The sequence below is a fragment of the Microtus ochrogaster genome, linkage group LG8, assembly GCF_000317375.1.
Source record: "Microtus ochrogaster isolate Prairie Vole_2 linkage group LG8, MicOch1.0, whole genome shotgun sequence".
In the NCBI taxonomy this organism is placed as follows: domain Eukaryota; kingdom Metazoa; phylum Chordata; class Mammalia; order Rodentia; family Cricetidae; genus Microtus; species Microtus ochrogaster.
In genome coordinates this window covers 15,477,933-15,491,477 of record NC_022033.1, presented here as the reverse complement: position 1 = coordinate 15,491,477, position 13,545 = coordinate 15,477,933, and the positions used below count along the sequence as shown (strand labels likewise).

General features: G+C 47.4%; 2 protein-coding genes across 3 annotated transcripts in view; both read left to right on the top strand.

The window, feature by feature from the left end:
• The window catches only part of Sgk2 (SGK2, serine/threonine kinase 2), a 17,236-nt gene extending 7,147 nt beyond the window's left edge, over window positions 1–10,089 (top strand). The window contains exons 9-12 of the mRNA XM_026787179.1: window positions 2,929–3,024; window positions 3,866–4,021; window positions 6,847–6,936; window positions 8,861–10,089. Coding sequence (XP_026642980.1) covers window positions 2,929–3,024; window positions 3,866–4,021; window positions 6,847–6,936; window positions 8,861–9,022 — 504 coding nt within the window. The 3' untranslated portion in view covers window positions 9,023–10,089. The remainder of the gene's footprint in view (window positions 1–2,928; window positions 3,025–3,865; window positions 4,022–6,846; window positions 6,937–8,860) is intronic.
• Window positions 10,090–10,650: 561 nt separating this feature from the next.
• Ift52 (intraflagellar transport 52) overlaps window positions 10,651–13,545 on the top strand; it is a 30,470-nt gene continuing 27,575 nt past the window's right edge. The window contains exon 1 of one of the 2 annotated variants that reach the window (XM_005362976.3): window positions 10,651–10,737. The gene's annotated coding sequence lies outside the window, so the exon portion shown is untranslated. Of the gene's footprint in view, window positions 10,738–10,799; window positions 10,861–13,545 lie in introns of those variants that run through there. The other variant, XM_026787229.1, reaches the window with a different exon arrangement.

Sequence of the window (13,545 nt, the reverse complement as noted above, 5' to 3'; positions counted from 1 at the left end):
TGTGTAGACAGGGATGGAGAGCTGTCTCAGCAGTTAAGAACATTTGTTGCTCTTACATGAGATCAGGAATCAGGTCTTGGCAACCACATGGCAAATCATAGCCAATCCACAGGAACTCCAGTTCCAGAGGATCTGGCACCCTCTTCTGGTCTCTGTGGGCACTGCACACATGTGACACATGCGTAGGCAAAACACCCATAAAATAAAATTAAATAATAAATCTTTAAGAAAAGTAAGGACAGGACTGGGGGCTGTAGATAAACGATAGAGCATTCGTCAAGGCCCTGGGTTTGGTTCCCAGTAACACACGCACACATGCATACACACATGCACACATGCATGCACACATGCATGCACACACGCACGCACACATGCACACACGCACGCACACATGCACATACGCACACATGTACGAAGTAAAAAGAAACAGGTGATGCCAGGCATGGTGACACATGCCTTAATCCCAGCATTTGGAAGGCAGAGGCAGGAAGATCTCTGTGAGTTCAAGACTAGCCTGGCATAGATAACAAGTTACAGGCCAGCCAAGCCTACATAGTTAGATCCTGTCTTGGGTTGTGTGTGTGGAGGGAAAAAAATGGGTGAAACTAATTTAACAATGTATTTTGTTTAGCTTAATATATCTCAAACCTCACATTTCAATACATAATCAGTATAAAATTGTGAAATACGACTGTCAAAACTGCTTAGTGGGTAAGAACACTTGCCACCAGGTCTAAGGGCCTGTGTGTGTTCAATGCCTAGAATTCACATGGTACAAGGACAGAACTAATTTTTCCAAATAGGTCCTCTGACCTTCATATGCATGCTGTAGCATGTGCATACACAATATATACAAAATAAATGTAAAAATGTTGAAATAATGAACTATTAATATTATAATCTAGCATGTGAATATAGTTTACATTTATAGTACACATCAGCTGTGATTGGCCACATTTCAATAGAGACAAATCTTTCTTTTCTTTACTTTTCTTTTCTTTTTTGTTTTTTTTGAGACAAGGTTTCTCTGTGTAACAGCCCTGGCTGTCCTGGATCTTGCTTTGTAGACCAGACTGGCCTTGAACTCAGAGATCCACCTACCTCTAACTCCTGAGTGCTGGGATTAAAAGCATGTGCTCACATGCCCAGCTAGACCCCAAACCTCGATCCTCTGCAAAAGCAATTGTTCAATGACAACACGTGCCTAGAGGCCGCTGTGTGGGACAGCACTGCTCCACAGGGCCAAGCCCTTGACCAGGAGAGCGTGGCCTGAGAGTTAAGGTCAGGGCTTGTAATCGTTAAACATAAATGTGCCTCCCTCTTTCAGACAGAGAGTCTAGCAGGTTAAAATTTGTAGATTTCTGTAATCCCCATACTTCTCTTCACGAGAGGATGAGGTGTGAAGATTGTAAGAAAGTGCCTCAAAATAGGAATAATTAGGACCGGTAGTATAGCTCAGTGGTAGCGTGGTTGCCTGCTGCGCATGAGGCCCGAGTTTAACCCCAGCATCACAATAAACAAACAAACAAACAAACAAACAAATAAGCAAGCATTGCATGTCTGCGCAGGAATTCACTTGTCTATCTGACCTGCCTTGCGTTTAAAACCTTTCCTTGAACTCCCACCAGTTTTGAGTTGGGCCTTAGGCCTGAAGGGGGCAGAGAGGCCTGAGGATGCAGAGCCAAGCAGCACCTCCCTGTTAGTCTGGATCAGGACTTAAGCGCCGCCCTATGTCTCCATCAGCCTGCCAAGCTGTGCCTGGACCCTCAGGCAGCATCCGCCAGTTGGTACTCAGGGACCCAATGGCCTGGTACCCTCTCCCAGAGGGGACCATTGTCTGCGTTTGTGCGGGAGTTGTCCACTGGATAAAGCTGACCCCAAAGCCTGACAACAGTGCCTTCAGTGGGTGTAACTAGCACTAGGGAGCAGGGGCTACAGAATTGTTACTCATGTCAGAGACATCCCTTCTTCCATGGCTGCCACCTCTGAGCGCCAGGCACACAGACCTGTTTGTTCCAATGTCCCCATTTTTATTTAGTGTGTGTGTGCAGTATGTACACATGTTCATGTGAATATGGACAGGTTCATGTGCACATGCATGCCCACGGAGGCCAGAGGTTGATGTCAGGTATCTTCCGTAAACACTTTCCACATTATATCTTGACACAGTGTCTCGAAAGGAACCTGGAGTTCATTGATTTGAGTAGGCTGGCCGGCCACTGATCCAGGGGTCTGATCATCTCCCCACCACTACCCCACATCACTGGGGCTACATATGTAAGCCATCTCACCTGGCTTTTGCGTGACTGATGGGGATCTGGACATAGGCCCTCATGCTTATACAGCAAGTGTTAACCAACCGAGCTGTCTCTCCAGCTACCACTCCGACTGTGTTTCCATTTTAAGGATAAGGAAGTCTAAGTTCTGGCAGATCAGGTGCTCTGCCTGGGCCCACACACTGAAGAGGGCTCAGGGCTGTATGATTCTCTTCCCTTCCATAGACCCATTCCTTTAGCTTTGCCCCATTGTCACCCCACTATGCTGTGAGGTGTCACCAGGGCTTTCCCAGCACTAGGACACAGAGAGCCTATAGGTGACCATGTGCAAACAAGAAGACATGCCGTGCTTCTGAATTACCATGCTGGCTTGGTAAGCAGATCACAGACTGATTGTAGCTCCCTTTACCCCCTGACTGGTACTCCTGTGTGATGTACAATGCGCACGACAGTACAGGGCTGTCTCTCCTGGTCTTCTGTCTGTCCCCAGTGCACTGCAAAGGGCCTGCCACCAAACTGGCCTCTGTGAATGGATGCTAATGACCACAGGAGAAGCTGTGAAACAGTGACAGTTTCAACTCCCTCCGAGTGCCTTCTTTACAGACACAGAAACAGTCCAGACATCCTCAAATAACTGCACTTCCCCCAACAGTACCTGGCCCCCGAAGTACTTCGTCAAGAGCCTTACGATCGAGCAGTGGACTGGTGGTGCTTAGGGGCAGTCCTCTATGAGATGCTTCATGGCCTGGTGAGTGGGCAGAGATGTCTCTTCAGGATACATGTGGCTTGGGACAACTGAGGGGAGGGTGGCCCCCATTTTATGTGGCTTAATCTCATTTTGCACAGGGAATTAAAGAGCTAGCCATCTACCCTGGGAAGGAATGATGAGGCCAAAGTGGATATGAGAAATGAATATCTCTTTTAAATAGTGTCATTTTCATGGTTTACCTTTATAGCACTCCCTCTTTTGCAGAGCGTAGTTACTTTTGTTGTACTAAGAGGAAAACTGAGGCTGAAGGGTCCCATTGGTAGATTGGGAGCCGTCCTGGACTGTATGCTTCAGTGGAAGCCTGTGTGGACCTGCTGAGGTTGACTTTCCTCTGGGCTGGATTCTCCAGCATGGCATGTTGTCAAAGGAGTAAGCGCTGAGGGTTCAGAAGGACCAGTGGGTAGAGGAGCTGGAGGAATAGCGAGGAGCGATAAACTGTGAGTGTTAATTTAGAGTCCAGCTCTTTTCTTAGCTGTGTGGTTCAGTGGTCCCTAGCCTTGTCTTCTCTTGTCTGCCAATCCATAGCCTCTGGCAGAAGATGGCTGTGAGGCCAGGAAGAAATACTGAAGGGGAGAGGGGGAGAGAAAGGGCATCCGGGAGCCTCCTGTGGGTGTGCACAGCCTGTGGCTCTCTCAGCAATCCTCTATCCCGTGCTGGAAGCCTGGAGGTCCTTTCTCTCCCCATGTGCCCTGCAAGCTGTGGTTCTGGATACAGCCTGGCTACATACTCCCGGCTATCCAGCTTGCTCTAACCCTCCCTGATGAGACCCCTTTCCGTGGACTCATGACTGAATCCCCAGCCTCTCTCCCTGTCTCCCTAGCCCCCCTTCTTCAACAAAGATGTGGCCCAGATGTATGAGAATATTTTGCACCAGCCACTACAGATCCCTGGAGGCCGGACAGTGGCCGCCTGTGACCTCCTGCAAGGCCTTCTCCACAAGGACAAGAAGCAGCGGTTGGGCTCCAAGGAAGACTTTGTAAGTGACCAAGCAGAAGAGCACAGGTCCCTTCCTGCAGGGACAGCTCAGAAGCACCTGCCTTCTGCTGTTCTCTAAAGCCAGGAGCTGCTGGTGCATTTCCCTAGAAATGACCTTTCTGCCAGTTAAACTCTGTGTCTATTTCTGTCTCTGTCTGTCTGTCCGTCCGTCCGTCTGTCTCTCTGTATATGTGTATGTGCCTTCTTTTTGTATGTGATATATGTCTATATGTGTGTGTCTGGAGGTCAGAAGTTGATGTCAAATGTCTTCAGTTGTCCACTTTATTTCTTGGGACAGGGTCTCTCACGGAACCTGGCGCTAACTGATTGGCTAGCCTGTCTTTGCCTCCTTGGCTCTGAGTTTATAGAATATGCCATCATTCTCAGCTTTTACGTAGGTGCCAGGAATTCAGGCTCAGGTCCTCTTGCCTATCTGCCAAGCACTTTACCAACTGAACCATCTTTCCCACCCCTGACTCCTTTTTTTTTTAAATACAGTTTTTAGGTAACCAATATTTGCAGGATTCTTATTTTGGCCCAGCACTGAGGTAGGTGCTGGGGGTTGGATAGCCTGGGTCTCTGACGCGATTAAGCTTGAAGATGGAAGGAGACTGACAAAAACCAGAGATTCTGTACACGGATCACAAAGTGTGACAAGCTTCAGGAAGGAAATAAATGATGAGCAGAGACAGACAGTGAGGATGTACGGGGACAGTGCTGTTTCACACTGGCATGGCCAGGCAGGTCCCCTCTAAAGACGTAACAAGCTGAACTTCGAATATGGGGAGCCATGCAAAGAATTGGATGGAGGTGTTCCAGCCGTAGGCACAGCATATGTACCAGTCCTCCACAAGGAGGAGAATGGCAAGAAGCAGAATGTCTTTGCTGAGCAGAGGAAGGTTTCAGAAGCTTCTTCCTGCTTCTGTGCAGAGAAACTGCATAAGTATCTTGCTTTTCACAAATATCTGAGCAATTCACTTTGCCAGACCCCTGGCTAGACACATGAGAATGGGAATTAGTAAGTCATAGACTTCATAGTCTGCCTGTTCTTTTCATTCCTGTTCTGACACATACATGTTTAAAGAAAAAGATTAACGCATCAGTTTTAAAAATAATCTTAAACCTGGCGTGGTGGCACACACCTTTAATCCCAAAGTTTGGGAGGCAGAAGCAGAGGCAGGTATATCTCTGTGAATTCAAGGCCAGCCTGTTCTACAAAACGAGATCAGCTTCCAGGACAGTGAGAGTTATTACAGAGAGAAATCCTCTCTCAAAACACAAAGCAAACAAACAAACAAAAAAATCTTATTTATTACTCAGTGTGGGATCCTTTCAGGGATAGCAAGATAGTTTGGGTATAAGGTGACTGCTGTCAAGTCTGACAACCTGAGTTTGATCCCCAGGATCCACATGGTGAAAGGAGAGAACTGACTCCCAAAAGTTGTTCTCTGACCTCCACATGGGGCAGAGGCAGGCAGCTCTCTGTGAGTTTTATTTTTACTTTATTTTTTTATATTTATTTATTTATTTATTTTTGGTTTTTTCGAGACAGGGTTTCTCTGTGGCTTTGGAGCCTGTCCTGGAACTAGCTCTGTAGACCAGGCTGGTCTCGAACTCACAGAGATCCGCCTACCTCTGCCTCCCGAGTGCTGGGATTAAAGGTGTGCACCACCATCGCCCGGCTCTCTGTGAGTTTTAAACCGGCCTGTCTGAAAAGTGAGTTCCAAGCCAGCCAGGGTTACATAGTAAGACCCTGTCTTAAATGAGGAGATAGTGGCTGTAGTCCAGATGGCCTCAGCAGCTAACGTATAGACTCCAGGGCTGCCCACCCACATTCTGTGGGTAGCACAGCTTTTTGATCCATGTGTGTCATATAACAAGCGTTTATACACTGAAAAGATCGCCATGACAGGTATTGTGATGTGTGGTAACCACTTTGGCTTATTTGCCTATCTGTTTCCCTATCCAGCTTAAAGATCTGATCCGGGCTTCTGCGAAGACAGATCCCTTCTTTCCAGAGAGGAGTTTGCATCTTAGAGCACGCTTGCCTGTGACTCTTGAGACAAATTTTGTGTTCACAGAAATCAAACTCTGAGAGGCAATACTGACACAAGGTGTTGGAGAATTGTTCAACGTGAAACAGACAGAGGGAGGAAAGGCGGTTTAGAAACAAAGCAGAAAACCATGCAACCATGCCCAGGACTCGTTCCTCACTTCTGAGTCCCTGGGAACCTACAACTTTTCTTAGGGCTTTCTTTCTTTCTTTCTTTTTTGAGACAGGGTTTCTCCTTAGCTTTTTTGGTTCCTGTCCAGGAACTAGCTCTTGTAGACCAGGCTGGTCTTGAACTCACAGAGATCTGCCTGCCTCTGCCTCCCGAGTGCTGGGATTAAAGGCGTGTGCCACAACCGCCCGGCTTAGGGCTTTATTTCTTATGTCGTCTTTGGTGAGCAGGTTTATTCTATCTCTCTGGCTTGTATTTTGAAAGAATCAGGATGGATTAATGTGCGTGGAGGTGGGAGGCTGTCTTCAAGCTCCACCTGCATACCCTCTCCCCCCGATAACCAGTTCTGCAGTCTTGTTCACAGACATGATGCCCGAGCCTGGTAGGGTGTGGGTGCTGAGACCCAGCTGTGCAAGGCACCTGTGGCTGTAGGGGAAAATCTGGATTCGGATAATGCAGAAGTGAGCTGTCTGTCAACAGAATGGTCTCTGGGCTGAGCAAACCAGCCAGAGCTGCAGAGTTCTGTCTAGTTGGTGGCCAGTTGTGGGCACCAGTTGGGGAGTGGCTGTGGTGAGGACTGCTGACCAGTGTCTTCTCCCTGCAGCTCGACATAAAGAACCATGTGTTCTTCAGTCCCATAAATTGGGATGACCTGTACCACAAGAGGCTAACTCCACCCTTCAACCCAAACGTGGTAAGTGAACACAAGGATCTCTCCAGATTTTGGTTTCTGGATTCCCAGGGCTGGTAGGATCTAAGCCAACTGGGGAACCTGAAGGGGCCAAGAGTCTCATCCAAAGCAGAAAGAATGAGAATTGGCTCTAGCCACCCTGGCCCCTGATGGCTGGCTCAGCCTTAGAAGGATGAGCTGTGGGCTGCTCCATCATCTCCAGCACTGACTGTAACCCCACCACAGAACTGATACAGTGTTTATTTTTGAGAGGTAGTAGCTCAGGCTAGCCTTCAGCTCAAGATTCTCCTACACAGCCTTTTTCTGGTGACAAAAACATGTGCATTTCTTGTAGGAAGTGTGCAAAATGGAGTTGGAAGCAGCAATAGGGGAATGGCTGGGAGTCTCACCAGGCAAGGGAAACCACTGTTGGTAGACTTCCTTCCACTCCTGAACACCGCCAGGATTTATCATTCCCTATTTGTATTTTTCCTTTGTGGAGTTCCTGCCCTTGAATGTGACACTAGATTTCTTTTCCCTTTTTTTGTGAGACTCTGTACTGGGCTATCCTAGATCCTATCTCACTGTCCCTGTGTCTCTGGCTGGCCTCAAACCATGCTGATCCATCTGCATTTTGAGTACTGGGTTTGCAAGAGTGAACTACCATGGCTAGCACCAGTTTCGTGTGTGTGTGTGTGTGTGTGTGTGTGTGTATGTGTGAGAGAGAGAGAGAGAGTGTGTGTGTGTCTTGTCCTTCTCCCCCATTGCCTCTGCCTTGATAAAAAACTGTTACACACATTATACAAAGCACCACGTTATACAAAGTCCCACATTCTTTATTTGTAAAAACTGGAAACTATTGAGCTGTCAAGAGTGACACAACTAACAAAGTTAGGCAAGGGTCATGGGTGAGGTTCACATTCTGGTCCAGACACTGAGCTCTGGGGCGGACTACTGTACCCTATGGCCCTCCTGAGAAGCTGGCAGCTGTGGCTTGTGTGTTTCCCCAGCCCAAGACCTGCTTGTAAGCACACCTGCAGACCCTCCCGCCGCTTGCTCACCTGCTTATGTCCGAGAACCCGGGGCAGCGTCTTTTCTGCTGCAGAAACACTAGCCTAGGTTTACTCTTGCCCTCTAAAGTAGAGGGCTTTAAATAACAATCTTTTAAAAGATTTTATTTATTTATTTATTTTTAATTATGTGTGTGTGTGAGTGTGTGTAGGTAGGTGTGTGCAGGTGGGTGTGGTAGAGGTGCAAGCTGAGCAGAGGAGGGCATCAGATCCCCTGGAGCTGGAGTTACAGGTGGTTGTGTAAGCTTCCCGAAGGCTGCTGGGAATCACACTTGGGTCCTCTGCAAAAGTAGCAAGCACTCTTAGCGACCAAGCCATCGCTCCACTGAACAACAGTCTTCTACCTGGATTCTATGGGTTTTTAGAGTGGATGAGCTCAACTCTTCCTGCGGAGCCCTCAGGTCTGTGGTTAGTAATAAAGGAGCTGCTGCTGGGGGTCTGGAATTACCTCACGTGTTTGTTCCCTGAATCCTCTTTGCCTCCATCAAGCCAGTCTGCGTTTGTCTATGTGGTGGCCTCAGGGTACCCGGAAAGACAACTCCTCTGAGGTACCCTTTTCAAGCCTTCGCTTAGTTATTTGGCAGTATCTGATTGGCCAGTCACATGACTGGCCCATATTAAAAAGATGGTTGTATATAGTCTGTCTCCGGAGTGGAAGTAGAGAATCCATTATCATTTCTTTTTTGTTGTTGTTTTGTTTGTTTTTGTTTGTTTGAGACAGGGTTTGTCTATGCATCCCTGGCTGTCCTGGAACTCTTTATGTAGGTAGACCAGGCTGGCCTCGAACTCATAGAAAACAACCTGTCTCTCCTCCCAAGTGTTGGGACTAAAGGTCTGTGTCACTATGCCTCATTCTCACCCTTGGTGTCTACTTACAGGAAGGACCTGCTGACTTGAAACACTTTGACCCAGAGTTCACCCAGGAAGCTGTGTCCAAGTCTATTGGCTGCACCCCTGACACCATGGCCAGCAGTTCTGGGGCCTCAAGCGCATTCCTTGGATTTTCCTATGCACAGGATGATAACATCTTGGACTCATAAGTGACAAGCGCTTGCAAATCTGCCAAGACCAGCTGGCACCTGCAGGGGCTACCTTCTGCTGCCAGCAAGACACAATGAGTTCAATGACTCAAGGAAGAGGGAAATGCTTTCTGTCACATGAAAAAGAGTGCAGGACAGGCCACTGAGTATCTACTCAGGCTGGCAGGAAAGGCCACTGAGTACCCGCTCAGGCCAGCAGGACAGGCCACGGAGTCCCTGCTCAGGCCATCAGGACAGGCCACGGAGTCCCTGCTCAGGCCATCAGGACAGGCCACCGAGTCCTGGCTCAGGCTGGCAGGACAGATCACCGAGTACTAAGCCGTCTGTCATTCTGATTTGCTCTTCTTAAGAAATGACTCCTGTGTTTGGTGGCTGTTGTTGTTGCTGCTGCTGTGACAAAATATCCAAGAAAGGTAACGGAAAGAGGATCTCCTCGGGCTCACCACTTCAGAGGTTTCCGTCCACGGCTGGCTGGTCCCATTGCTGTGGCCTTTAGGCAAAGCTGAGTCACCTGGGTGAAAGGAGTGGCACAGACAAGGTGCTCACTTTCTTCCGACCAGGAAGCAGAAATAGAAGACTGGGCTGGAAATAAGATTTACCCTCGGAGTTACGTCCCAAGTGACCGACATCCTCCAAGCGGGGCCCACGTTTTAGTTACCTTTCCACCACCTCTCCATGCCATACGAATCTATGAATAGACTAAATCACCGATGAAGCCTGGGCCCCCGTGACCCAATCGTATACTAAAACCTCATCAGCTGGACAGGGGAACCTTTAGATCCAAAGTAAAATAGCTTTGAATATTGGGGTTACATGATCATAACATGGTTGCTCATACCATAGCCACCTTTGTGTTCTAAGCAAGAGAAAAGAGGGATGGGACAGGAGTGGGTTACAAAAGGACACCATTAAAGAGTTTCCCAGAAGCCCAGTTCAGTGATTTCTTTTAGCATGTCATATATCTCCAGCCCTCCTTAATGGAGCCTGGGCACAAGCTACCTCTCATAGCAAGGGCGTTCAAACATTAAGGGAAAGGGTTCCATCACTGGCCTGCTCAAGCCTTGAGGCTGCAGCCGCTTTGTACACAAACCCACAGTCCTCTCGATGAAGACAGAGCGCTCCCCTGAAAAGGAGGGGTCCTGTTTATGGATGCAGGCCTTTCTCATTTCCATGGTAATCGTTTGCACAAGCACTTCCTTCCCTCTGTCCCAAATGCTTCCCCAAACTCCACATCTCCGACCCCTCACAACTCCCTGCGGCAGTTTCTATTTCTAAAAGTTGGTAATTTGGCATTTCAGGACACCTGGCCTCCCAAACGTCCCAGGTGCCGCAGGCCGACAGGTGTTTCGGCCTCTCCCAACACCTGCCAAGACGCCCTGCGCCTGCGTCCTGCAGCCTGGCCGGCGCGTGGTTGCCCACAGACCCCGCCCTCAGGGAGCCTGGGGACCTACATCGGTCTTTAAGGGCAGCTATAAGGAAATAAGCTGGGATTTATCAAAACGTGAGTCCTCAAGCCTGGCTGCTCCCTCCACCCGCGGGAACTGTCCAGGCCGGCATCAGCCCCGTCCCCTGCCCATCAGCCCCAGCGTTCGCGGCTCGCCCGCACTGCCATTCTGTCGCTCTGTCGTCATCACTCCGCGGCGGAAGTCGCTCGGGGCCCAGAGCCACGCCTTCTCGGCGCGCGGCCTTGGATACCTGGCTGCCTCTGGCCTTAGGTAAGGAGAGGGCGGGTCGCACGGGCCGGCTGGGCGCTGGGTGCCTCGGGGGTGGTGACAGCTTCGTCGTGCTGCTCCGGAGACCCCTAGGCCTGCCTTGTGGGAAACCTGAGGTCGGCGGAGGTAAACTGAGGGCGCGTAAATGGGCTGGGGAAGGGTCCTGGAAGTGATCTGGAATCTCTAGCTCAGACTGCGCGGATTCGTTGTCGTCCTGCACAGTATGAAAACATCCTGGATGAGGAGCCATCAGGTCTTGGACTCGGCTATTCTTGCTACCACCTCTGTTTTTATGTCACTCTGACAAAATATGATTTACCTAATAAGGTTATTGAAGAGAAAATAAGAGAATAAGGTTATCCCTTTCTCTACCCAAACATCAGGACCCCACACCTACTGCTCTCACCCGAGGCTAAACTACAATAAACTGTAAACTCAAAGTGTATTCTTCCTTTAAGAACCATTCAATACCCAAAGCGGGTTATTTGCTTTTCCCGGAAATCTGCCCTCTGAAGAAAAAAAGGGGGAGGGGTAGAAAAATCTCCAAACCAGGAAAACATAATTCCAGTTCTGCGATGCATGGGTTCGTTGTGGCTATTAAAATTGTCCATGGAACATAAAAACCTAGCACTGTTACGTGGCGAAATCAACATGGCAAAATATTTTTTTATTTCATTGAAGAAGTTAGGATGTAGCTTAGCACAGAGTGCCAGCATGAGGCCCTGGGTGTCTGATCTCAGCACAGAAAAATAAATGCCGTTGGAAAGGCTGTGGCATGGTGGCAGTGTGCCTGTAACCCCAGCACCCAGGAAACTGAGACAGTTCAAGGTCATCCTCCCCTACCTAGTACATTAGAGGCTAACCTGGGCTATGAGATGCTGTCTCCAAAGAAAAAAAAAATGTATTGAAGGAATCTCTTATCAGCTTTGAAAACATGGATTGGGATTGGGCAGTCTTCTGGTAATTAGGAAGAAATAATGATGCTCATTTTGAGCATCAAGATAAGTTTCAAATGGATCAAGAGTGTTTTTAACTTTTAATTTACATTTATTTATTGTATATGCGTGGGTGAACATGACACCGAGTACTTGTGGAAGTCAAAAGACAACTTGTAGGAGTTATTCTCTGGGTTTTTCAGGCTTGGTGGCCAATGCCTTTAACTACTGAGTCATCTCTTCAGCCCATAGAGGGCTCAGATTATAGTGTTAAAATTTTGTGCCATATTTGTCTGCACAAGACCTATCCCAAATGGGGCCTGTCATTATCTCATGGACAGGGGAGAGCTCAGGAGGCCTTGTCCCTCCCCAAAGCTCTGTGGGCGGGAAAAGACATGTTCCTCAGTGGTACAGTGTTGTCTCACAGCTCCAGAAGCAATCCTCACTAAACTCATTTAGTGAAAGAGAAAGAAGAAGACATGACAGTTGAGGGAGGACGGTTTAGGGAAGAAAAGGGAATTAGTGGGGATGGGACAAGATCACAAATTGGGAAGTATGATTAAAAAAATACATTAAGTGCACGAATGAAATTGTTGAATTGATATATGCTAATAAAATCTTAATAAAAAAAGGATAATCATGAAAGTTCAAGAAGAAAACATCGTTGGATATACCCAGAAATCTTACCACAGCAAAAGTTTTTTTTAAAAATGCTTCATGCTGTCCAGAAGCCAAAAGGAGAAATGTTAATACTTCTGGATCTATAAAACATGTGACCTGTAAAATTAAGCCAGAAGGTTACCAGAAGCCAAGGCTAAAGGCAAATCAAGTTTTGAAAGTTTTGTTTGGTGACATAAAACCCAATGGAAAAATGATCAAAGGACACAGACAAGAAAATGAGCAATGACCAATGCAGCAGTTTCCCCTTGTCTTTAGGAGCTGTTCTAAGACTGTCAGAGATGCCTGAAACCACAAACAGTAACAAACCGTGGGTGCGTGTGTGTTGTATTTGTTTATGTTTATAGGAACTAGTATTACTGGGGCTGGAGAGATGGTCTGGTTAAAAGCACTGGCTGTTTATCTAGAGGGCCAGGGTTCAGTTCCCAACAACCACCTGGTGGTTCACTGCCCTCTGTAATGGGATCTGATGCCTTCTTCTGGCATGCAGACAAAGCACTCGTTCATAAATAAAAATCTGTAAAACTGACTTGGAGAGATGGCTCAGAAGTTAAGAGCACTGGTTGCTCTTTCAGAGGTCCTGAATTTAATTCCTAGCAATGACGTGGTGATTCACAACCATCTGTAATGAGATCTGGTGTCCTCTTCTGGTGTGCAACCATGCATGGCAGACAAGAACACTGTATACATAGTAAAAAATAAATAAATCTTAAAAAAGCAGTAACACTTAGGTGAATATGGTTTCTCTCAAAATAGCTTATTCTAGACTTAGCGTTGTGATTAAGATAATACCAGTGTGACGATATCTGTTAGATAGTGCCTGTGTGATGCCGTGAAGGAGAGTGACATAGGCATTGTGACATAGGCATTGTGACATACATGGTACCGGGATATTGTTTTGGTTCATTGAATAACAGCCCTGTGATGCCAAAACCACCAATCTGACTGACAGATTACTGAGTGACTGTAGCTGGATAGTGCATATAGCATTGATAGGTTCTACAAAGAAATGTCTCATGTCAGGGGAAGGTAGTGTAGGATAGTGTTAAGATTTCATCCTACTACCCAGAATGGTTCACAATTTAAAACTTTATTTTTGGATCTTTCCATTTAAAATTTCAGATCACTCTTATATTTGGACACACACAAAACCAAAAAAAGAAAGAGAGAGAGAGAGAGAGAGAGAGAGAGAGAGAGA